This window comes from Neomonachus schauinslandi, chromosome 3, assembly GCF_002201575.2.
Source record: "Neomonachus schauinslandi chromosome 3, ASM220157v2, whole genome shotgun sequence".
NCBI classification, from domain to species: domain Eukaryota; kingdom Metazoa; phylum Chordata; class Mammalia; order Carnivora; family Phocidae; genus Neomonachus; species Neomonachus schauinslandi.
This window is the reverse complement of record NC_058405.1, coordinates 105,159,520-105,186,274: the sequence shown is the minus strand read 5'-3', so window position 1 is coordinate 105,186,274 and position 26,755 is coordinate 105,159,520. Positions and strand designations below refer to the sequence as shown.

The 26,755-nt window shown below is 33.2% G+C and overlaps 1 protein-coding gene across 1 annotated transcript in view; it reads left to right on the top strand.

Moving 5' to 3' along the window:
• Positions 1 to 26,755, top strand: part of LRP1B (LDL receptor related protein 1B) — a 1,499,204-nt gene that overhangs the window by 1,258,511 nt on the left and 213,938 nt on the right. The window contains exons 58-60 of the mRNA XM_044913608.1: positions 1,059 to 1,181; positions 3,241 to 3,422; positions 13,785 to 13,984. Of these exons, the coding sequence (XP_044769543.1) occupies positions 1,059 to 1,181; positions 3,241 to 3,422; positions 13,785 to 13,984 (505 nt within the window). The remainder of the gene's footprint in view (positions 1 to 1,058; positions 1,182 to 3,240; positions 3,423 to 13,784; positions 13,985 to 26,755) is intronic.

Genomic DNA, 26,755 nt, shown 5'->3' with positions numbered 1-26,755 from the left:
ATCTCTTAGGGCTTTGCCAAATGTCTATAGTGTCAATTATTTTTAATACATAAAATTTATATATTGATAAATTATCCAATCCTTAAAATGAGTTAACACAATTAAAATCCTAATCCAAGTTTTGTTAGTCCATTGGGGTAGTAAATCTATGAGTCCTAATGAAAGGTCAGAATTAAATTAACCCCTCAGCAATCATTTGAACAATTTAGCACTTAAAAAGATTCCCAGATCCTGATGTACAATTCTTAAATCAAATCCATCAAAACACATACCTATCAAACCAAAGAACTGTGGTATTCAGAAACCTATCAGTTGGATTCATGTTCAGTTTTGTTACCTTCTAAAAAAGACATGAGTCTGAAGGCAGGCATTTCCTCATGTTTCCTTGTGGAATAAAAAGATGTTGCCCACCGAGTTCCTCTTTGGTCAAATACTCACCTAAGATTATAAATTTTAAATTCTAATATGGCACTATTTTGGCTGGAGGGCCTTTGGAAGCAAGAAGAAACAAAACAAGACAGCTCATTTATGTTGTTGAGGCAAGTAATTTTGGCCAAAGTAGATTCTATACCTTCTTTTCTGACTTTCATCAGATGGCTCTCCAGGGCTCATCTTCAATCTTCAGGGATCTTCAACCTTTCCAATTTAGACATATGCTCTTTTCTGGTTACTCTACAGAACAGATAATAATGACAGTAAATTTGTACTTTTTAACATTAACCTAAAGTGAGAGTCTTTCACTTTATCTCCCTAAAAGCAGATTTTTTTTTCACCCACGATACTGGCTATTTACTTACATCTTTATCTATAAGCAGTCCAAAATTTTTTGACCAACATGGGAAAATATTTTCAAATAAATTATGCAACATCTTAGGTATGTGGTATAGAGAAAATGTAAACATAAAATGCTTTTAAAAGAATTGGTCACAAATGCTCTTCGTTGTAATAACTATAACTATTTAGGTTCAAAAGGAGATAGTGATTCTTATGAATTCCCAAAACATTTTAAAATAATTTCTATTAATTCTTATTCATACTTTTCCTTTTTTTATTTTTAGGGATTAAACAATGTTATTGCTATAGATTTTGATTACAGAGAAGAATTCATCTATTGGATTGATTCTAGCCGACCCAATGGCAGCCGCATAAATAGAATGTGTTTAAATGGAAGTGATATTAAGGTAACTACCTGTTACAATGATGGGATTATTGGATATTTTATTGGTATAGATGACTTGAATAGAAAATGTTATTTGATGGTAATGATACAACTCATAGAATGTACTAGGTTGATTTGAATTTCACATTTGTACAGTGTTAATACATACTTTAAATATGAAATATGAGGCTTTTTAATCCATATGTTTCATTATAACACTATTACTTGCAATAAGATAAGAATCAAATTGGGTAAATAAAGTTCAGAATTTTATTCACAACCCTAGAAAACGTGAGAGATGCTTTCGACTTGAATGATTAGTGTCTGACTTGCAATTGTGTTAATTTATATAAAAGGGAAAGTTGAGTCTGAGAATCTATAATTGAAAAAATTAATTACTGGACTCTAGATTGAAATTATAGCACTATTAAAATTAACCTCCTATACATGGAAATAATTGAATGCATTTCTGTAAAATCATGAATGTTCCAATCAGAGAGCATCATAATTAAATACATGTCACATTCTAGATATGAGCTACTTGGCACTATTTCTGAGTTATCTTGAGTTTTATGTTCTGCTGAAGTGAACACTGTGTTATCTTGAGTTTTAAAATAAAATTATTTGAAAAATAAAATAAAATAACTTGCTCGGCATATATGCAATAAAATATAAAGACATTTAAATTCAAGTACATGGAAACTTCAATTACTTTAACTTTTTTTGTAACCTTCTATAATATCATACAGAAATTTTTAGTGGGAACAGTCATTTTTGAAAATATTAATAAAATCTTGAAATGTGTATATGCAACGCCAGGATGACCAGTGTGATTGTATTTATGTATAAACTTTATATATTTATGTATGAGCTGATAATTTATAAATGAAATATCAGTATATTTATAGAACAAAGAAGCAGATGAATTTTGTCTTTTTTAATTCTTTGGCTGTTTATATAAAAACTGTAAAAGTAGCATTACCAAACTTGGTCATTTTTTTTTACAAGACATTTAAATTTTTGGTTACTTTTATATTTTTGAATTTATTTTAATATTTTTAAAGGATTAATTATCTACCACCTTGGGACTACTAGCCTGTTACTACTTTAAATCATGTCATAACATAGGGTGACAAAATGAATCATATTTCTATTGAGATCACTAATTCACTGATTTTCACATAAATTGTCAGCCATGCCAACTTTTTAAAAGTGGAAGTTAGGAGAAAGAAGAAAATGTATCTTGCAATTCAATACAGTAGATTGATACTATTAGTTGCTGAAAATGCTCATGTAGTCATATATATATGGTATCTTTAATATTGATAACATTAGGGAAAGGATAACTATAAACTTTCATTATTGTTTTCTTGTCTCTAACTATTGGGTTCTATACAGCCCCAAGTTTCAGTTTCTCCTTTCACATAATCCTCAAAGCACTGAGAACTCAGAAATAGCAGTCATATAGAATCTTTGGTTATTTTATATGCTTCATATTTGTACGTAAAGTGTTTATATTCTTATTATAGCTGAATATGGACATGGGTTAGAATCAAGTGCAGGAGTTGTGTGAATTTCACTTTCTTTGGTTAGGTAAAATAATGTATGTTCTCACTTGTATTTTTTTCTCTTGTTGTAGTAGATAATTTAAATAGGGCAAGAGCAGCTGGGAGAGTGCAGAATGCTATCTCCCCCAAAACCTGTTAAAGATAAATAATATCAATAATACTGTGTGTTTTTGTGTGTGATAGAATTTCTGCCCCCAATTTTTAGAAGACAGGTAAGCTATAAAAAAAATGTCATCAACAACTTTGTAGCTGCCCAACAGCTTTTTGTTTTGGTGTTTACTTCTTAAGCCTATATGTCATTTTTAGGGACCTGATTACAGATGTGGTAATTTCTCACATCACAAACAAGTAATTTTATTAGGATAGATTTGTTCTATGTTTTATGCTTATCTAGATTCCATTTCTAATGTTTAAGTAGAATTCTATAATCTCTGTAAAAAAATCAAGAAGCAATTGCTGAGTTCTTAAACTAGGTATTTACACTGTTAACTTTTTAAATTCTTATTTTGTTAGGTAGTGCATAACACAGCTGTCCCCAATGCACTTGCTGTTGATTGGATTGGAAAAAACCTCTATTGGTCTGACACAGAAAAAAGGATCATTGAAGTATCCAAACTCAGTGGCTTATACCCTACTATACTTGTTAACAAAAGGCTGAAGTTCCCCCGGGACCTGTCTTTGGATCCTCGAGCTGGGTTTGTAACAAACATTGAAAATCTTAAATTAGAGATTGAAACTGTGGATTATATTCAGTGTGGTAATTCCCATTCTGTAGGTTTTAACATGAAAACCAATATAAAGTGTAATGTGTAGACATTCTTATTGGGAAGTCAAAAATAGAAATGTGACTATCACGGTGAAAAAGAAAAACGTTTAAAATGATGAGATTTTGCAGCAAGTATTTTTGAAAGTTTTAAGTGCAACTGTTTTTCTAACTAATCTATAAATGTAGAGGAAATAAACAAAATGTACAGATTTCTCTAATTTTAATGCCTTTAAATCTTGGAGGAAAGGTAGCGATTGTGGTGGGTCACAAATACGGATGATGTAATTCCCCTATCACTTTAGGGCAAGAGACATAAGTAGTATCCATGGATAATAAATAACAAGGTGCATTATCCATGCATTCCAAAGGGATAGCAAAGTGGAAATATTGAGAAAGATTCATATTGGAGCTGTGTTTTGTTGCATTTCGTTGTAAGAAAGGAGAACGAGTCATGGTAAGGATTAAGGACAGCAGGCTGGAGATTCCAGATGAGGGAAGAACACACAATAAGGTGTCAGTGCTTAGGTGTCAAAGTCAGATATATGGCTGCTAAAGTTCTATAGATTATGACCATTACCATTCACTTTTAATTATGTTGTTTTGGTAGAGGGGCATGCCTTTTTTTTTTTTTTTTTTTTTCAGTATAATTTAGCATGATTACATACTCCAAAATGATCTCTGTAGAAGTTCAACCTACTCAACATGCTTGTTAAAATAACAAATTTAGAGAAAATTTGATTTTTTAAAATAAGACACATTCACAGTAACAAGTATTATAATAACAGTAGTGCTCTAAATTTTCTGCTGTATAAATTAATTTCACTAAATATATTTCATGAAATCACTGCTTTTATCTTATCATATACAACAGTTAGACTTTGCTTCTTGCTAATATGTTGTATCTGTTTTTTTGGTCCCTTATGTTTATAATTGGCAATGTGATCATATCACTGTATATTTTATAGCTTAATTTTAAACATTACTTTGGGGCGCCTGGGTGGCTCAGTTGGTTAAGCGACTGCCTTCGGCTCAGGTCATGATCCTGGAGTCCCGGAATCGAGTCCCACGTCGGGCTCCCTGCTCAGCAGGGAGTCTGCCTCTCTCTCTGACCCTCCCCCCTCTCATGCTATCTCATTCTCTCTCTCAAATAAATAAATAAAATCTTTAAAAAAAAAAAAAAAACCATTACTTCGGGTAAAAGCAGTATCTAATAGGAGAAGACTTGTACTATAAATACTTTTCTGTTTCCAAGGTAATGTGCAACTTTTAACTTTTATATGTTCATATAATTATGTAACCATTTTGTTACCTTTTAAAGTATTTTCTTTCCCATAGTAACAAAAGATTCAAAAGAGTGTCAATTCCATTTTAATTGAAACAGAGTTACAAGAGAGTTTGTTTTTAATATGTTTCAGGAAATAATGGCCAGATGTACTAAGATTGACTATTATCATCATTCATTCATAAGAATGTGAATATTTTAATTCCTTCCGTATTTTATCAGAAGATATTTATTTTAGTGTGTTCAAACCATTGTCCTTTTCTTTGAAACCCAATATGGCTGGCTTAGCTTCTCATTTTATACTCTTCAGGATGCTTTGTACTAAACAGACAAACGTTACCTATAGATCATAATAGTCTTGTGAAATTTACTAGTTATAAAACAAAAACTGTGTCCTTGCCTAGTGAACACAGCTGAGTCTAACTTTAAGTTTTATTTCTCCTGGGTTACAGGTATTATTACCCTGTAAACTGAAAGCAGCCTTAAGTTATCATTAATATAAACCCATCCATCAAAAGTGTCAGTTAAAATAGTGAAGTACTAAATTATTGTAAATGTTATGAAAGACTCCCTTGATTTTAATTTTGAATAATATTTTATGATATAGATCTGCCATATTATAACCAAAAAAACAGATAAAAATTGGATCTTTTTATGTAACAATTAAAGCCACCTATTTTAGCAGATAAAATTTAATGACACCTTTTTGTACATGTTTTTTTTTGTTCCCCAGAGTGAGACAATAGGGCAACCTGGATTTTAGTTTTTATGAGATGAGCTTCAGGGTGAAAATTCCATGACTGTCTACAATATTGTTTAATCCTGCTTAAAAAAATCAGCTTAAATTATAAGATTATGTGATAAAAATATCCTTGAATCCTTCCACATCAGATTAACATTGCAGTTTACATAAGTTTTGAATTTGCCAATATGACTGACCCCCCATTTCCTTAAGGAGTGTGATTTCTGTCCTGATATTTAGTGAGGGATAAGGCAAGGGTTTGTTTAAAGGAGGATAAAGATCACTGCACTAATATAATGAAGCAGCTAAACTTTTAGGAGGTAGCTTAGAGGTCCTTTCTGTCTTTTAATAATAGTATCCCAGTTGTCACAGTATCAATTTCATATGGTGGTTACTAAGAATGGTGAAGAAGATACAAGTAGACTGATCATCTTCCTGTTTGTTACATTTAAATTCAGCTGAGATTCAATTATCCTAATCATTCTGTTATCTGGTTTAGTTTGGGAAATACTGTTCTAATTTATCATAAGTTTTGGGCAGTTAATATTATTTGCATCAATGTTTATAAAAATTGCCGTTTATGCAGAATATATATATGTATATATCTATGCATTTTAAAGTAGAATAGAAAATATAATGTTAAAGCCAGACTGAGCATAATTTTATCTTTTTTTGGATGATTAATATGTTATTTCAAGTAATCACATAACAAAAGACCATTATGACAGACAATAAAGTAAATGTGTGCTATGACTGGTTAATAGAAAATTATTCATTTATTCAGCTCATATTTCTTTAGCGTTTAGTGTCTATCACTCACTGTTCTAGGTAGGAGCATAAAAATAAAAGGCACAGTCCAATCTCTAGGTATTTCACAGTTCAGTGGGTAGGCAGATGAGTAAATAATTACAATACAATGCAATAACTTATTAAAATAGAAAAAAGTCAATCAGAGGAAGACACGTATCATATGACCTCACTGATATGAGGAATTCTTAATCTTAGGAAACAAACTGAGGGCTGTTGGAGTGGTGGGGGTTGGGAGGAATGGGGTGGCTGGGTGATAGACATGGGGAGGGTATGTGCTATGGTGAGCACTGTGAATTGTGTAAGACTGTTGAATCACAGACCTGTACCTCTGAAACAAATAATACATTATATGCTAAAAAAAAAAAAAAGAAGAAGTAGAAGATAGCAGGAGGGGAAGAATGAAGGGGGGGGTTGGATGGGAAGATGACCATGAGAGACTATGGACTCTGAAAAACAAACTGAGGGTTCTAGAGGGGAGGGGGGTGGGGGGATGGGTTAGCCTGGTGATGGGTATTAAGGAGGGCACGTTCTGCATGGAGCACTGGGTGTTATACACAAACAATGAATCATGGAACACTACATTAAAAACTAATGATGTCGGGCGCCTGGGTGGCTCAGATGGTTAAGCGTCTGCCTTCGGCTCAGGTCATGATCTCAGGGTCCTGGGATCGAGTCCCGCATCGGGCTCCCTGCTCCTTGGGAGCCTGCTTCTCCCTCTGCCTTTCTCTCTCGCTCTGTCTCTCATGAATAAAAAAAAAAAAAAAAAATCTTTAAAAACTAATGATGTATGGTGATTAACATAATAAAAAAAGTCAAAAAAAAGAAAAAAAAGGAAAATAGAAAATGTTTCTATCTCAACTAGAATCAGAGTCAGCTTCCTGGACAAGACTGGTAGAGTAAGAATTAGCCAGGTGATGCAGTGCTCTTCAGAGCAGGAGGTATTTCAGGCAAAACGAACAAGCTCTGTGGGAAAGCAAAGATGTGTAGAAGAGCATGGCATATTCAAGGAATTGAAAGAACTCATGACTGGAACAATTTAAGTATACACATTTGTGAAACTTTGATGCCAGACTTCTTTGCAGAGCAAAAAATAACCTAGGGATAAAAATGCAACACACCACAACAATAACAACAGCAAACCAAACCTTATTAAGACTTCTGGCTCAGGCAAACAGGTAAATAGAGGAATGTTTCCCTAGAATATGAGGAATACAGGAAAGGGGCAGAGATAAGAAAGGGAGATGATCAGTTTGTAAACCTATTGGGATTGGAGTTCCCATGTTATAATAATGATAATGAAGATAACTAACCGCTTCTCTAGAATCCCATGTATTTGAAAACTGTGTCTGAATTTTATCACTTTAGTTGCTTGTACTGTTTTCCAAGTCTGTGAGAAAGATACTCTTTTTTTTCACTATTATCCTTAAAGTACAGAAAGAACATTCAGCCTCAAAATGGCCAAGTGATTTTCTCAGGATCATTTATGTAGTAACATATTAAGTTGGGGATTTAACCCAAATTTCAAGCTTTGGTCCCATACTTTTCCTATTATATCACATTAGAATTTTCAGTAACAAAATAATCTCGGATCATGAGCATGTTTTTCAAGAGCTATACAAACAGGAATAAGAAAACAAACATAAAGATAAAACTATAGTTTCTTCCATTTTAATAATTAGCCTTTTTACAAAATTTTAAATGTAGATATGAGTTTTTTTTGGAAACAAAATCATTACAAGCATGCCTTATTATTAAGAATATTTTTGTTTGGATTCCTTTTCTAATAGTATGTTAACAATACCACAAGAAAATAATACTAGGTGCGATTTTGAATTATAAATATATTTTAATGAAAGTATATTGAAGGACTCATATAAAACTCAGTATCTGTATCCATTATTGTCAATATGGATAATGATAATGCAAATAAATTTGAAAGAGACAAATTTTATATTTCTGTATTTTCCTTATGTCATTCTTTCTTCCTAGAATGCCCTTCTGATTTTCCTCTAGTTGCAACAACTTCCCATTTTTCCAACAACAGCAGAAGATTATCACTTCTTCTGTGAAACATTCCCCAGCTGTGCCTAAGAAGTCCCCACATATTGAACACACATAATTACATGACTTTTTAATTTTTTTTAATTTTTATTTTTTGAGGTGACATAAAACATTAGATTAGTTTCAGGTGTACATATGACTATCATTGGTGTAAATGTCTTTCTCTCCATCTAGAAAGTAAGTTCTTTAGCAAAAAGGCTGTGTCTTGATCACTGGTTGTGCCGAACACAGAGATTGTTAACTTCACTGCAAAAGGAAATAATAAATGGGCAACTGGATGTACACAGCAAATGGGGTTATAGTTACAGGGACATTGTACCTGCATCATCGCCCAAACCAATACATCAGTATGTAAATAACCTGCATGTTTCAAGGAGAAAAGTCATAAGGGAACTTTTGTTGTGAGGGAATGAAAGGCATACCAAGAATGAAAACTCAGTTTCTGATTTCTGTGGGAAAATAGAAATATTTTATTAAAATAAACAGTCACGTAACAAATCCTTTCTATCAATTTTTATACCTATATTCCCATACTTAGTCAAAAACATATAGGAAAGAATATGAAAAATTTATTTATAATTCAAAATCAGAAATAATTGCAGTTGGGAGAAATGTCGCTGAGTATATTTCCTGAATTCAGAAAAAAAATAGTAAAAACAGAGCAGATTTCTATTTTAATTTTTTTAAAGAAATATAGTATATTATACTAAACTATAAAAGACATTCTCAGGAACCACAGAAGCCTATTGTTATGGTTACAGTAAATATTGTTTTCTATGTTCACACTTTGTTATAACTTACAGAATAGATATTATTTGGAGCTGAAGTTTTTCAGATGTGATCTTAGGTAAACATTATATATTATATGGATGAAATTTAGAACTCTGCTTTTGACATTTTCACTGAAGTTTTCATTTTTCAGCTTTAATTATTTACAGCAAATTTTGTACTTAGGTAGTTTTTAAGAAGTTGAATTTCAGATGTTAAAATTACCAGAATGTCTGGTACAGACTTATTGAAAAATTTGGAAAAAATGTATGGTAATGGGGCTTAAATATGGAAAAGGAAATGAAATTTAGCCATCAAAATGTGGGTACCCATAAGGAGAGAGAAATCTGGTGTCTATGAAGATTCATTCATACCTGAAAAGAGTTAAACTATACTTTTCTTCAAAGCAATAGAATATTTTCATAATATTCTTTTGGTTGATGAGTACTTAAATAGACAAATCATGTAACAAAACACAAAATCCAGACAAATTAGGGACGCCTGGGTGGCTCAGTTGGTTAAGTGTCTGCCTTCGGCTCACGTCATGATCCCGGGGTCCTGGGATCGAGCCCCGCATCGGGCTCCCTTCTCAGCGGGAGGCCTGCTTCTCCCTCTGCCACTCCCCCTGCTTGTGCTCTCTCTCTCTCTCTGTCAAATAAATAAATAAAATCTGAAAAAAAAAATCCAGACAAATTATATAATACTATACACACAATCCAGATGCAACAGGTCACCTATTAAGTGGGTATTATTAAACCAATATATAGAGAGAGGGAGTGTACACATATATATGAAATGTATATTACATCTAGTACAGGTAAAAAGTAATAGCTAATATTTGCTAAACTCTTACTCCATGTTTATCAATGTTCTAAATTTGTTCCCTATATTCTATCATTTAATCCTCATGGTGATCTTATGAGGAGGAACTATTATTATTCTTTCAACATGTGAGTAAACACAGGCTCAAAGAAGCTAATTGGCCAGATTCACACAGCTAGTTATAGGTGGACCCGAAATTTGAGCCTGATTAATCTGTTTCTAGAGCTCATTTCCTTAAGGCTCTACATAGTGCGGCTTAAAGAAAAAGGTAGTCTATAAATCTAGAGACCTGAGCCCTTGTTCCAACTGTATCACTATCATAATAGATTATGACAACACACATAACCTTATATGGTCTCAGTTTATCAGTAAAATGAAGGTCTTAGGCCACATGATCCTTATGACCTGTTACACATTAAAATCTTCAATTAAATTATATTCTGTTGTAAAATCTGAAGGAGATAAGGATTATTCTTACCTTTATAAGGTAGCTATGAAGATAAGATTTTTGTTGAAAGAACTATTAGTGAGCACAATATTTCTTTCACGCTTTTTTCCATCTAGTAAAATTATCATTTCTTCTTTTGTGCCTCCATAGTAAAGTAGTTTTATCATAATACTTTTTTTTTCATTTGTTTTACATCCGCCTCTATTGCATTCACTGAGAGATCTTTAAAGGCAAAAATCATATCTGTTTACCTCTGTGTTCCCCGTTCTAAGTAGTATCTGGTATATGGCCTCAAAAAATTATTGTTTCAAAATATGGTTCTCAATCTACTTAAGAATGGCTCTGGGGCTTATTAGAGTTGTTATACCAGCTGAGTGAATCAAGGTAGGTTCTTTGATTATGAGGCCTGAGAATCTACATCATTAGTGCTTTGTGGGTTCCTCTGTTCACAACATATGTGTTGTTCAATTACACATGCAATAAAGAAAAGTAATTCTGTAGACCAGAAAGAGCTAAAGCACAGTTTCCCAAAGTGTGTTTCCTAGGAACTACCCTAGGAAAATAAATGCTATCACCCAAGATTATGTGATAAAGAAAGGGACAGCCTACCTCCCTCTGAGAGAAACACCATGTCGTATTAAAGTATATTAAAGGCTTTTACAATAATAATAATAAAAAAAAGATGATGCTTATTTTGTTAAAGAAAGCATTTCTCAAATATGTTTAATCTTGAAACCTATCTGGAAAAATGTGGTCAGGGAAGAATTTGTGGAGAATGGAGAGGCAAAGTGAATTATGTCTATATGAAAAGATCTATGTAATTGAAGAGGAATGATCTCTTCCAGTGATTCATGGAAGTGCAAAAGTGAAAATGTGGGACTGTAAATACTGCAACTAGAGCTGAAGTGACACATTTTTTAATGGTGGGGAGTAATTGGGAGAAGTATATTTGTGCCTTTTTTAAGGAGAGCTTGTATGGCAGGGACAGGATTTCAAAACTCTTAGTGAGCTTTCTGGGAATGATGTAACAGATGTCAGACTCCATGAAATATGCTCTTCCTGTTCTTGATATCTTGGCTCAAGATGGTGATAGGACCAGCCAAAAAAAAAAGTTCAGATTATAGATAAAAATTTTAAATTGCTGTTATATGGATGTCAGACCATTTGGAATTCATAATTTACTTAATGACTCCAGAAACATTATTATTCACATCCAATAATTTGCAATATTGGACATATACTTTGTAATGGTACAGAATGTTATTGAAATACTACTTTAAATTTTTATTTGTTTATATTCACTTCTCAAAAACGTCGTGGTTGTATAGAAGCCCAAATATATTTGGTCATATCTGACCCGTGTGAGAGAAGCTAGCATATATATGATATCATCTATTAGGGGAAAACATTGCTATGTTAGTGTTCCCAAGACTCAGAGACAGTAAGCCAAGGAGGAATGTTCTGATTTCAGTGAGATAAACTATCTTTGCATTTTTACTTCTTTCTGATTCATTTTCTTCCTTTTTATCTATACTGCCATTATCTCTAGTATAGACAGCAAGGTGCACCTCCATAAATTTACTAGAAAGGAATAGATTGTGTTTTTCTAGATGTATTTTGTTGACATATGTTTGCTTTCAAAATAAAAATATAATAATTCAAGATTTAAATAACTTAAAATAATTCAAGATTTAAAGAAACAGTACATTTAATCAATTTCTAAAAGGCTTGGTATCTATTATTATCTGCTGATGTGAAATTTTTAAATTTGCTCAGAACTACCATAGATATACATAAGCACTGGATAGCAAGTCCAATATTGCTCTATGCAAACTTGACTGTTGTATTTCCAGACTCAAATTTGTTTTTAAATTCTCACTCTCAGAGCTCTCTTTGAATCTCTGCTTGCAATAGTCTACCTTTTGTTTAGTCCTTATCAGATACATATTTCTTACTTTAAGTGCCATGCTTAATTAGGACGCAATGATATTTTGGCTAGTAAAGAACTTTTAAAAATATCTTTATAATCTGCTATCCCCTGCCTTTATTGCAGAACCCCAAAAAATGATTGTCAACACAAAAATGCACATATTTCTTACAATGATTATTTATGTTAGCCCAGTATTTGATAAATGGTTTTCCTCAAATCTTTTATTTCTCTTATAGTGTGTGGTTAAACTGTCTAAACATAATTATCACTGTCAGAACATATGAGGAAAATTTTTCTTTAAGGAACATTTTGATTTTAAACCAAATGTGCCAGTTATAAACCATATAGAATAATCTTCATACCATATTATTTTAATTACACATCTTCCAACTATGAAGAACTAATTGCCAGTGATTTTATACTTACTAAAAAGAAAAGAATGGATCTGGGGAAACAAATTGGGTTGATAAGTTTCAGTTTTAGTGTTGGACTGTGAAAAGGACATTAACGATCCTCTAATTCAAATCTTGAATTATATAGAGAAATAAACATATTCAACAAGATAAAGTGACTTTTTCTACTATGAGAAAAAAATAAATGGTTTAATTAAATAGAAATATCTCAGTAATTTCTGTCACTTATACATTATTTATATTTTACCGGGGCGCAATATTTATGTTTAACTCAGTTAGTTTTAGTACCAATATAACTTTCTTCCTTTTATTGTTTTTTTTTTTAACTACTGTCTGAAATACCTTACTCTAGAACTTCTAATAACATAATTGAAATCAGTACCGTCCAATAGAACTTTCTGTGGTGATGGAAGTGCTCTGTATCTATGCTGTTGGATATGGTAGCCAAGTGACATATGGTTATTGGGTACTTGAAGTGTGGCTAGTATGACTGAGGAACAATCCAGTTCACTTAATTTTATATGATTTTAATTAATTTAAATGTTAAGAGTCACAGTTGGCTAAAGGCTACCACGTTGAACAATGCAGATTCAGGCAAATATAATGTACTCCTCCATGAATCATTTTGAAATTTTCATTGGTAATGAACCCAAAAGAAAAAATATATATATGTGGATAGTTTTATTCCTCCAACATTACAGATGCAGCTTGAACGTTTGCCTCTGTTAGTTTTAGGGATCTGTAATTTGTGAATGCTTGTAGAAATAATGTATGTTCTATATATGGGTTTGTGTGCTAAAGGAAACATATTTAAAATTATATGGATATTTCAAAGTGTGCTGTATGTTTAATAAAAATCATAAGAAAAGCTTGCATTTAAAATATGCTTCTTAGAAGTTATAATTCAGAGAGATACAATGAATTAATTTGGGGAATAGCTGAGTAAATAAGTGAAATATTGTGTGATGTTTCACTCCCTAAGTATAAACGAACGGCTATTGATTTTCTTTCCTAGGTATTTGTATTGGATTGACTGCTGTGAGTATCCTCACATTGGACGTGTTGGAATGGATGGAACCAATCAGAGTGTTGTCATAGAAACCAAGATTTCTAGACCCATGGCACTAACAATAGATTATGTCAACCATAGACTCTACTGGGCTGATGAAAATCACATTGAATTTAGCAACATGGATGGATCTCATAGACACAAAGGTTGGTCCAGCAGCACCAATGACTCAGTATTTTAACAGTGCATAAATTATTCATTTAGAAAATATGCACATGCTTAAAAAAAAGAAATTATGTACACACTTATAAGTATTCATCATATATAATTTCTCTCAAATACATTTTATAATTTAAGATTACACTATTATACTCCTTTATAACAATATTGGTAAATAAGAATTAGGCATATTTATTCAGAACTTCTGTAATCATGTATAAAAATCATTTTCACATTATTTTCTCTAATTGTATGTTTCTAAATAGTTTTTATGGTGATTGAACAATGTTTTTCTTAGTTACATCCTAACTGAATTGAAACAGAAGGTTACATGCTTATAAACATAAGGTTATTATTGCACTGGTAGGGCTTATTTTTAAAAAAAATACTAAGTGGAGCGCCTGGGTGGCTCAGTCGTTAAGCATCTGCCTTCGGCTCAGGTCATGATCCCAGGGTCCTGGGATCGAGCCCCACATCGGGCTCCATGCTCAGCAGGAAGCCTGCTTCTCTCTCTCCCACTCCCCCTGCTTGTGTTCCCTCTCTTGCTGTGTCTTTCTCTGTCAAATGAATAAATAAAATCTTTAAAAAAATAAAAAATTTAAAAATGCTAAGTAAAAGTACAGTTCTTTAAAGAGAGTGATGTAATAGTATTCAAAAATTATCAATTATACTGCACACATGATTAAATTTATTGTTATCTAATCAACAGTGGCCACCAAAGTTAACGTGGAAAACAGCTTTCAAATTACGGTAACATTCAGGAGATTATTTGAATATCAACAAATGTAAAATTCTACAGATACTTTAATTTTCTATTTTTTATAACTCTGAGTAGATTAAAAAACTCTAAATATAAAACAAATGAATGAAGCAATTGGATATGAGGGAAGTGACACTACAATTAGGGAGAAGGGAGAAGTCTGAGAGGAGAAGAGCTGAGGATGAGGGATTTCAAAAAAGCAATGGAGAAGGTCATGCCGAAGGAGAACGGGGTGCAGCTGGAGATGACAGGGATATAAAGGAAACCACAAATGATTCCAGTGAACACTCAAAATATTTCAGATGTGTAAAGATAAGATTTTTCCTAGAATGAAGATAAATGATTTTTTTTTATTGATCCTTATTGACCTAATGTCACCTTTGTTAATAGGTGTTTTTATCTTCAAATAGTAAAATAGCACAAGTTTCACAGAGAGGTCCCAAAGAAAGCCCACACAGTAGCCTGGTTCAGCTTCTCAGGCTGCTTTCTTCCCTGGCAGTAAGCTTAGAACAAAACCCTGGGAGGAGGAAAACGGGGGAGAGGATAAGAGAAGATTATCAATAATCTCACTGTGAGGTAAGGCCATGCAAAAGTGTGCCAGTGTGGAGTCCTGAGAAGGATGAAGCCATTGCCTTAAAAAATAAATAGATAAAGAAAAATGAAGGAGATCAAAGTCACTGAAGTCACACCACGTAATGATTTTGCCTAAGTCCCCCTCAGCTGATATTTAAACAAATAGATCATTCTAACTAAAATTGCTGGCAGAAAGCTTTTAGAGGTGCTCGTTTCAGGGCAAGAACATGCAGTTGGAGGAGTCACTTATTTAGGTGTTGACAATCCAATTATAGAGATAAAGAAACTCATCAGGATGCAATTTGAGTGAAGAATTATTTAAAGATGACTTTAGGATTTTAATTAAAGGAAAAGTAATGTTGACAAATCAAAATCACACTTAGCATTCAGCAATTATATCTTCTCCGAAGAATCAATAATGAAATGTTCAGCAACATTCTTAGATGATATAATTGAAAGTTTTATTGTGGCGGTCAGTATTTTCCCCATGTAACTATGAACCCATCTATTTTTAGCATCTATATAAAGTGCTAGGTTGTTGTGAATACATTACTTTCTGCCAAAAACTTTCACTGTACAATAGAATTTAAACCATTTTTGGTTAGATAAATGAATATTAAAAATATATTTGCAGCATCAAATATTTGCCTATTTTCACTCGAGACTTTGTGTTTGAACACAAATTGTAGTTAAAAATGTTGTCTATTAGAAACTATTGTTTCCATTCCCTATTCATTATTTAGAAATTATGTCAGATAACTGTGACTAATGCTTTGAAAACTTAATTACAAAAATAAATTTGTATAAATGAAGTGTCTTGCACCAGTACTGGTGGTGACTTTGGGTAGAGGGACATATAGAGCAGGGAGAAATAGCACTAAATTTATTAGAGTAAAATATTTGGCTGGAAGATAACCTAGGTATGATGTCATTAACATTTTAAAATTTGATTTTGAAAATACTCGGAGGCTCAAGGGGGAAGCAAAAGAAACCGAAAGAGCTGCTGCCATCAGAAGTATTTTTTCTCCTGAAGGCTTTCTCAGAAAGACTAATGAAAAATTCATTAAGTGTCTTATCAGGCATCTGCCAATATCTGAATGCAAGCCAACAATTACCGAGTAGTTACTAATGAGCTACTAATTGTAGGCAGCCTAAATTATGTCTGTTCCACAGCCAATGAGAAGAGAGCCATTCATTTGCCGTGGGTTTTTTGTTGTTGTTGTTGTTGTTGTTGTTTTTGTTTAAGATTTTATTTATTTGCCAGAGAGAGAGAGCGAGCACAAGCAGGGGCAGCAGAGGCAGAGGGAGAAGCAGGCTCCCTGCTGAGCAGGGAGATTTGCCTTGTTTGTGAAGAGGAGTACCATTTTCTACTTCTCATACTTTCCCCATAAAGACATAGAGAATGCTGTCGTCTCTTAATTACATATGTGGAGGTGGAAAATGAGACTTTGACATTAATGATAAGTTTTGCATTAGTTTGGTCACTGATTTCTTTTTTTCTGTTAACCAGACTAGTGTTATTGTTCTTTTTTATTCTGCTTGTTGAAAGTAAAACCAAAACTTAACAAAAGAGTGGGCTATGCCATTCATGACAAAGTAATTGGAGAACATGAAAGGTATCTGAGAAGTTTCAGAATTATGGCTCTTTTTGATAAGCCAAACCTTAATAATGGGGAAAAATAAACCCTGACAGTTTTTTTTTTTCCCCTCCAAACATACTGGGATTTAACTATGCAGTAATTTCATAAATGAAGCATTAATTTATTGTTACTGATCCAGCCTAAGAACTTCTAAGAATTCAGAATTCTATGCCCTAAACAATAGGTCAGATTGCCTCCAAGGTGCATGTGACTTAGAGTTTGCTTAAGAATTTCCATCCATCTTTCTCTGCTACCTCCTCTACCCCAAACCACCTTCCTACCTAGTCTAAACACCACATTGCAAAATTAAATAAACAAATAAACAGTCAATTTGCCAGCTTTGGAGCATCTACATGCAATCTTAGCCATGTGAACCTCTTCCGAATGCCTGTGTATATCATTCTTCTGGTTTTTACTATAATAATTTTATAATAATATGATTTACTATAATGATGCCATAGAATATGATACATGCTACTGGATGACTGAGTCAAACTCAGTCAAATGACTGAGTTTATTTTAAATCAAATTTTCATTAGTTCATTTTTTTTTAAGTTTCTCTGATTTCTTCCCTTTAGATCTGCCCATTCATTCATTCATGTATTCATTCAACAAACACTTACCAATGTCTCTTTCAATGCCATGCCTTATGCTAGGCTCTCAAGTTACAAAGATGACCAAGGTTGTGTTTTTAAAGGACTTAGAAGTTAATGGTAAAAAAAAAAAAACCAAAACAACAAAAACTGATATACAAGTAAAAACATAAATTAGATAGGGGTTAGAGGAATAAACAAAATATTTTGAAAATGTAGGAAGGAGTAGAAAAGCCATTGCTGAAATAAGGGAATCTTTGAGAAATCTGAGAGATTTAGTACAAGTTCTCCATATGGGGAAATGTATAGAGGATTCTTCACACAGAGGGAACAGCATGTGCAAAGATGTAATAGAGTCTTGAAACAGCATGGAGTTTACACAATTTGGCTATGATTGGAAGTTGTATAAGAGGGAGATAATGTCACTAGATGAAAAAGGGCAAATATCGGCCACATTGTGACAGGTCTTACATGCTAAGTAATTTTGAATTTATCCTTTAGGTCATAGGGAGCCTCTGATGGTGTTTAGTTGACAGAGTGCTATCATTAGACTTGACAACAGCATGGAAAATGAAAGACCCTAGAAGGGTAACTACTTTAGAGACTGTTAAAATATTTTAGGAGAAAATATTTGAAGTGAATAGAGCTGTGGGAATGGAGATAAAGTATTACATTCAAAAGTTATTTGGTAAGAAAAAAAGAAAAGAAAATAGGAGAGATGCATCTGTAAGCTTAAAATAACAGAAATATTGGTGGTTCAGTTGCAAATATTAAGTGAATGTTTTATATTATCATCCACTTAGCTGGGAAAAAATAACATTATTTTGATGACTTAATAGTTTCACATATATTTGTACATTTTAAAAGGAGTTTAAAAAGTACCAAACTAAGCATAACTTAGAGATTCTTCTTGAAAAGCTCTGTTTTGATGAGAGGTACATTAATTTTAACAAAAGGGTCAGCATAAGAGGAATTCTAAGGATATGATTAAACAACCTCCATTGTATCTTTCCCTAAAAAGCATTTCAGAATACCTGATAATTTATCTAGAATAAACAGGTTTTTCTAGTATTTTTTTTTTTCAGAATACTCTCCTTTTATCCCTGAATGATTTAACCTTGTGCTAAATCAGTTGGTCATGTACATATTTTATCCAGCATGCTGGAAAAATATATACTCATACCTGCTAATTTCTCTGAAGAGTAATCATTGGGTATGATTCCAAACTACAGTTTATCACTGAACTGTCTTTTAGTTTGTGGACAAATTGTTTAAAATTTCATGCAATTACATTGACAATGGCTCTTCATTTGTTTCTATACTCCTAGACCTGAAGGTCCTCACATTGAAGTGTCAATACCGTAGTCCACCTCAATTGTTTGTTTACTGCTCTGGGAATCCAGTTTGTGTCGTGAGGGGGCAGTTCTCTGTTTAGATTTAAAAATCCAAATCATAACCCATGCAGTGATCATCTAATTTGGAAAAGGAATCCAGATCTCAGCATGCTGCTGGTGAAATAGCATAAATATATATACAACGGGTTTTGTTCTGAAGGGGAAATACATTGAAAAAGACAAAGGGAGCATGTTGCACTCATCTATTTTGAAACTCAGGAGCTCTTGCGTTTGAGTCTTTAGAATATTTAAATATACACTGAAACTCACCAAAAAAGGGAAGGAATCTAATAAACACCACCCTCTGATTTTACAATATTCTAGAGTGTTTCTTTCTTGGTAGGATATTTCATTTCAGTACTTTTGAAAAAAAAAATCCCTATCATTCACAGTCCATTACGAACAGTAGAACTTCACAGGCTATTTTATGCCAACAGTGTTGATGTGCTGTTTACAATACAATAAAAGTTAATGGAAGGGAGCAAAATACAATTCAGTTACTATAGAAATGTTCCTGAAACAGTAAAATAAATTGAAATTAACTGCCATTTCTAAAAAGTCTTAGAATTTCAGTGTCAATCATGTCTTTCAGTTTTGTTCCTTTAATAGGACATGTTACATTAAATTGTGTATATGCTTAAATAGATTATTATTTTACAAATGCCACATATGATCCACATACTTTTTTAAATGGGAAATTTTAAGTATTACCCTAGCATGAGTTTTCAGCCACTTTCAACAATCTGACCCATCTTAAATTGGAGGCAGAGGGGTACTGGGGATCAGTAGATCTGGCTTTGGTCCAGGTTGCTCTCTAATTTAAGCATGTTGTTTTGCCACAGTATGGTTCAATGTTTTTATCCAGAGGATGGGCTTCTATTTAATCAGGGATTTTCTAACATTTCTTAGAGGAATTTAGCTGAGGTCGGAACTGGGACAGAAGACTGTTCTATCAATTCCCTCACTGACTCCTACTTATTCTTAGGACTACCTAGAACGTTTTAAAATGCTTGAAACATATTACACTCTTCTCTGTTTTTATTCTAGAACCATATTTATATTTGTAGGAATGTGGGAAGACCAGATACTAAATTCATGTAAATGGCTCTGTTGATATCTGTCCCAAAGGCAAAGTACTTTTTTTTTTTTTTTAAGGCTCCACCTATCATTAGGACTCTCAAACACATTCCTAATGCATGTGTGTGTGGAATACCATAACTCCTGTATTTAGTATTGGTCATCGGCTCTGAAAACACATTGCCAAATGTCTATGAAGGTTTGTATCACCAGCAGAAAAACTCTGTTGCTTTGTTTAGAGACCGGAGAGCAGTGTCCTGGTCAAGAGCTAATACATATAGGCATAGTCTAGTTTTCAAAATAAATGTACGACGATTCACATTGTCTGTTTTATAAATTCTCACATTCATTAACAGAAATACTCTTTTCAGATGTTAAATATTGAAATGGCCATATTTGACCTCTACTATGAATAACTTTAAAAATATGTAGGTGAGACCAGGAAGTGGTTGAATTATATTAAACCACATATTCTTAATCTATATAGAGAGTACGTATTATTTGAAGTGACAAGGTGGAGGAAAAAAAGGCAAAAAATACAGAAAAGGATGGACAAAGGATGCCTTTAGCCTCTTACAAATGGCTTTAAAGAAGAACTTTAAGTATAGCATTAATTTCTATATTTGCCATCATACATTACATTCGTTTCAAAAAGTTATACATTTAAGTGTCCCAGTATAAACTAATGCATTAAGGGGGGACATATAACTATTGTTTGGACATTTGCTCAGTGTCAGTATTTAAAAGACAGTCTCATATAATAGACTCCCAGGTAGTAGCAGCTCAAATCTGCTCTTCACTATGGCATATACTGAATAGAAGAAACTTATTTCTTATCCCATTTAAGGTTTCCTGATGGATGAACTTTTTGAAAGATTATGTTTATACTGGAAAAAATAAATTTGAAATTCTATCATAGTATTTGGAAATGTTGGATATCCTTAGTGTTCTTGCCATTTCTTAATGCCTTTATTCACTTTGAACAATGGACTTTGGATCCATTTGCCTGAAATTTTATTTATAATACTATTACCATTAAGCAGGTTTGCATTAAAGAGTAGGCAGGGAAAATGTTCATGGAGGCAAATATTAAATGAAATATTTTGTATCTTTTTATAGATGGTTTTGAGGAAATACTTATTAAAAAAAAGGACTCTACAATCAATAACACTGAAGGGGATGCATAATTACTGACAAAGAATAGATGTCCTTGGCCTTAAGGTTATATAAAGCACATTCTTTTTGATGGGGTGTTTGTAGCTACAGCTACTGTCTCAGCAGTCATTGTCTGGAAATTAGTATACTGGGGCCAATTTCCCATCCACTTTTCTCTGTCGTTCTTCATAAACTAAAAATCATTATCCACCCACTTACTGACTACTGCTTTGCATCTCCCACTTTTTTTGGCATGTTAAACCATTTTCTTCCATCATCTAATTTTATCATGTGTTTATCAGCCTATATTCTTTCTGCAGCCTTCCTTTAATCTCATCTTATTTTTTCGATGCTATTTGTTTTTCTTTATTTCATTTCTTCCATTTTTTTTTTGTTTTCATGCTCTGCTCCATTAATTTATGCCCCAACTTCTCTACATAGCTTGTTGTACCTTATTTTTCTAGAAGGATGTTAAGAAAAAATGGTTAGTATCAGGGTCTCTCAGAATAGAGGATTGCTGAGCATCTTGATCCTCTCTTCTGAAGACAGTGTTTTCGTCAAGCTCAAATGTTTGCACCTGCCTACGGAATGGGTGTCATTGATGATTTTTGATTAGAGAAGAGATAGGTGAGATTTTAAAAAATTGGAAATATTGACTGAATGGAGTTCTAGGTTATCCTACCTTTACTTCTTTGCCATGTTCTAAATGCTAGAACGCGGCTTCTGTGGACTGCATCACCCAGGCTCTGTTATCTTCTGACTTCAGGTTGAATTGTACCCATGGGGTTGACAGGAGATTGGATGGTGGATGGAGGAAGACGTTGGAATATTTATTTATTTCCTTTCCCTCAGGCCCAACCACAGTGGTTTGGCAGTGGCTGAGCTCCTCCACTGAATGATCACTGTTCTTGTTGTGTGGTTCCTTCCCCTTAGCTATAGCTGTCACCAAGTTCTAATAACAGATGTAGGAAAAAACAATCCATCATCAGTCCATTGACCATGCCCACACCTCTGTAAATAATTCATTTATTAAAATATTTTAAATTATCATTTAAAAATGTATTTTCTGTTTACTACAGGAAACCTGACTGACACAAAAGAGATTGGAAGAGATTAAAAACAATGAAAAAGTTAGAATAATTTTGCAATATTTCAGGTGTAAGAGAATGTGAGCCTTTACTTAGGATAATGGCACCAAGAATAAGAAATGGGAGTCTTAAAATACATTTAAAAAGAAAAAGTTGACAAAATTTCATGTTTTATTTGATATCCTTGTTTACTTTAAATTTTTAGATTAAATTTCCAAACCTAATCAGTCATACAGTGACAACCATTTGGGTATTTTCTTCCAAACAATACATAAATTCTTTATATTCAAAAAAAGAAAAAAATAGTAATGCTCAAGTTACTCTGTAATTTTGATTTACTTATAATAATAATTACTGAATTTGGTGGTTGTGTTCTATGAAATTTGTCTTACTTTAGAAAATATTGCTAAAGTTTTTATATTAATTTTAAAATAATGAATTGTAGGGATTGCTGCATATAAAATAATATTTTAAAATCACATTTAATTCTTAAAGTAAACCTTGGAGGAGATATAAGGAAAAAAAGAGAGAGAGAGAGAGAGCACCTGTAGTGAAATTTCTATTTTAACCCACCAGGCAAAGTCATGCTGAATCTGCCACTGTCCCAATAGTATATCCTACCCGTAGCACCAATTACCACATTTTAACTCTACGAAAGATGGATATTGTGTAATTGGGGCATTTTGTTAAGTATTTAAACTAGATAAGTTGAAACACAAAATTAGAATGATATTATCCAGGAATATACTTGTTTAGCATGATGAGTGCTATGAAAAAAAATCAATAATCAAGAGTATTATAATAGAATAACTCTAACTGTGAGGCAATGGTTAAGCCAAAAGCATATTCTGGATTGCCACCTTTTCTATTTGTTGTAATTAATAGGAATGTTAATAAGATATCATCCGACTTAACTAAAAAAAGAAAACTTCACAAAGAGTATTCTTTGATGTATTTTTTTTGCCAAATACCAAGTTCTTTATTCTGATAGATATAGGCTATAAGATAAAAATTAAGAGCCTAGTACTTGAGTGAAATGCTGGAAATAGTAAAATAAATAATACTGTTATCCAGAATAGAAACTTAACTGCAGAAAGCAGCTTTAAAATATATAATGAATACCTGTTACAGCCCATGCAATAGTTCTGTTTTTTTTTCTGTCTTATTTTATATGTCTACTGAATACCTGTAAATGAAGTGTGCCTTAAGTTTATTTTTCATATTTTCTTTTAATTAAGCAAGTGCAGTCTTATATATGATAATCGGTCATACTATTTTTTTCTCTTAAAAAGGATAGCCATTATTATTTGGAGAAAACAGTGACTGCTTTTTCCATAAACACAGCCACATCTCAGTGAATTTGTTAAACGTTTTTCTCATGCCATCACATTCCATATTAATGTTTATATGACTTATTTATTATTATGTACTTATTATGAATTATATATGAATATACATATATAACTATATGTATAATAGATATATTACAAATGTACACATATGTAATATATAAATGCATGTATACATACAAATGCACATATTTACAAAGTAAAAATAAGAAAATAAATAAGGAGACAGCCAAAAATAAGCAATTTTATTTTTCTCATTCTGAATCAGGGAAGTTTCTTATACCAAAATATATGATGATTTGACTCAGAACATCTCATTTAGCTTCAATGTGGGCTGAATTCTTCATCTGGTGATGGAAAAACAAACATGGCATTCATTTATTTATACTTACCATTTAGCAGTTAATATGTGGCTTTTTTTTTTTTCAGAGAAGCTTAAGCAAATAGTCAAATAACTTGTTGGAGAGGTTTAAGTCCTCAAGAAGAAATAAGGTATACTGCCGAGTTGTGAGCTGAACTCCTAGAAAGACGATATAAAAAGATTTTGTTTGTTTGTTTTGCTTTCTTTTGTTTGGCTTGATTTTCACTGGCATTGTTTGTGGTATGAAGTGAACTTTTCACCATCTCTTAGAGAATAGATTGTTGGAGCTACTATAGTGTTAGATATATGGGGCTGGATATCCCCTTGTTAACATAAGTTGGTGTTTTTATTTTGCTTTCTCTAGAAAAAATACTCTGGTGGTTGTATTTGATGTGTTTGGGAAATAAACATGTTTGCCAATTGAGCACTCCTGAGAGTGGGCTTATAAAGCTAAGAGTGACAGTCCTGTTCTTTACCCCAATATCAAACAAGGGATTAAATCAAACAGATGGTCACTTTGGGCAAATGGACTAATTTTCTTCACCTTGACCTTTTCTACATTTTCTGTACTTTCAGCTGTGTGCCATCTTTCTTCTGAAGTAAGAGTTCACCTTTCTGATCTCCATAAATTTATACTGATTATCTGATAACAGAGATTTTCTGGTGGTTAATCATTACAAACTTAGAGATAGCAAACTTGTCCAGTACTTAAATTGCCCCATGTCTGAAAATATAATGTAATTTCAATCAAGTAATTAAATAAACTGACTTTCAGGGTGCCTGGGTGTCTCAGTTGGTTAAGTATCCAACTTTTGGTTTCAGCTCAGGTCATGAGGGTCCTGGGATAGAGCCCCTAGTCAGGCTCAGCGTGGAGTCTACTTGTCCCTCTCCCTCCCCCCTCTGCCCCACCCACTTTCACATGGAGCTTACAAAATCGGTCTTATTGCTTTATATACTTGTATTACTTTGCTAAGGCTGCCATACAAAGTACCACAATCTGGGTGGCTTTAACAAAAGTTTATTTTCTCACAGTTCTAGAGGCTGGAAGTCCAAGACCAGGGTGGTGACAGACTTGGTTTCTCCTGAGGCCTCTTTCCTTGGCTTGTAGATGGCCATCTTCTTACTATGTCTTCACATGACTTTTTCTCTGTATGTGTACTTCCCTGGTGTCTCTGCTTCTCTCTCCTTATAAGGACACTGGTCATATTGGATTAGGACCCCACTCTTACCTGTTTCCAAATACAGTCATCCTGGGGACTAGGGCTTCAACATATGAATTCGGAAGAAAGGAAACAATTCAATCTATGACAGTACTTTAGCCTATGAGGCTGGCTTTCTTTTTTTTTTTTTTTTAAGATTTTATTTATTTATTTGACAGAGAGACACAGAACGAGAGAAGGAACACAGCAGGGTGAGTGGGAGAGGGAGAAGCTGGCTTCCTGCAGAGCAGGAAGCCTGATGCGGGGCTCGATCCCATGACCCTGGGATTACGACCTGAGCCGAAGGCAGATGCTTAACCAGCTGAGCCACCTGGGTGCCCTGCAAGGCTGGCTTTCTTGAAAGCAGTGCTAGTAAGGAAAATGGCAAAGGACTCAGCAACCAGAGTCTGATTTAGATTTAAATATCAGTACCTTCATTTACTAGTTTTTAATCGCCCTCTTTGGTCAAGATACTTAAATTTTCCAGATCTTAGCTTTCTCATCTGTGAAGTGAGATCTGTCTACTACTACACAATAAAATGATGCATATTAATTAAAATAAGGTGTATAAAGTAGATCTCCTACTGCAGGGTTTCATAACCTCAGAACTATTAATATTTGGGCCTCATCATTCTTTGCTGTGGGGCCAGAATTGCCTTCCCCACTCATTGAAAATCACTGCCAACTTCCTGGTACCTGAGTACTTAACAAATGTCAGCTATAAGTTACTTACTGAATAATGAAAAAGACTATGCAACGTTAGAGATGTTAATAGGCAAATTCATACAATAACTCCACTTTTTGTGTATAAATTAATTGAATCTCTGGTGAACTGAAATTATTTAAAATGATGATTAACTTTTTAAGTCCATATTTAATGATCTAATTATTTCCTTTACATCTAAGGAAATAAGAATTGAGTGTCTCTCAACTTTTTTTTGCCAATTTTCATTTTATTTTGAAGATTTCCAAACATACGTATATGTTGAAAGACTGTTACAATCACCTATCACCAAGATTCACCTGGTTGTTAAAATTTTGCCACATTTGTTTTATCTTTCTGGAATGAATTTATACAGCCAGAAAGGGAAAGTGGGAATAGTTTGTGTAAATAACTCAGATATGATTCATTCTGGTAAAGTATCCTCTTCATCTTTCTATGCAGTTCCACTTATTCTAGCAAGAGGCTCCATGTCTATAAGCAGTACACAGATAATTCAGTTTGAGTACTTGCATCAAAAGTGTACACATATGGATATTTTTTTTTTGAGTTTTACTTCCTTCATAGGCATAGTATCTGTTTTGAGATGGATTTCTGGCTAGACCCTACAGTCATAGTCATCAGTGGTTTAAAGTGTCACCTATTTGCTTTTATTTCTACTTTCTTTGTGTCATAGTGAATTCTCTGAACACATTTGACCCAGCTGAATAAAAATAACAAATTGTATTTGAAATCTTGATAGTGTCTCAGTTACTCCTGGATGAGGAATATGCCAAACATTAATTCTCAGTCATGAAAATCCAATTTACGAGGAAGTACTTATTACTGGACTTACAGTACCTTTTTTC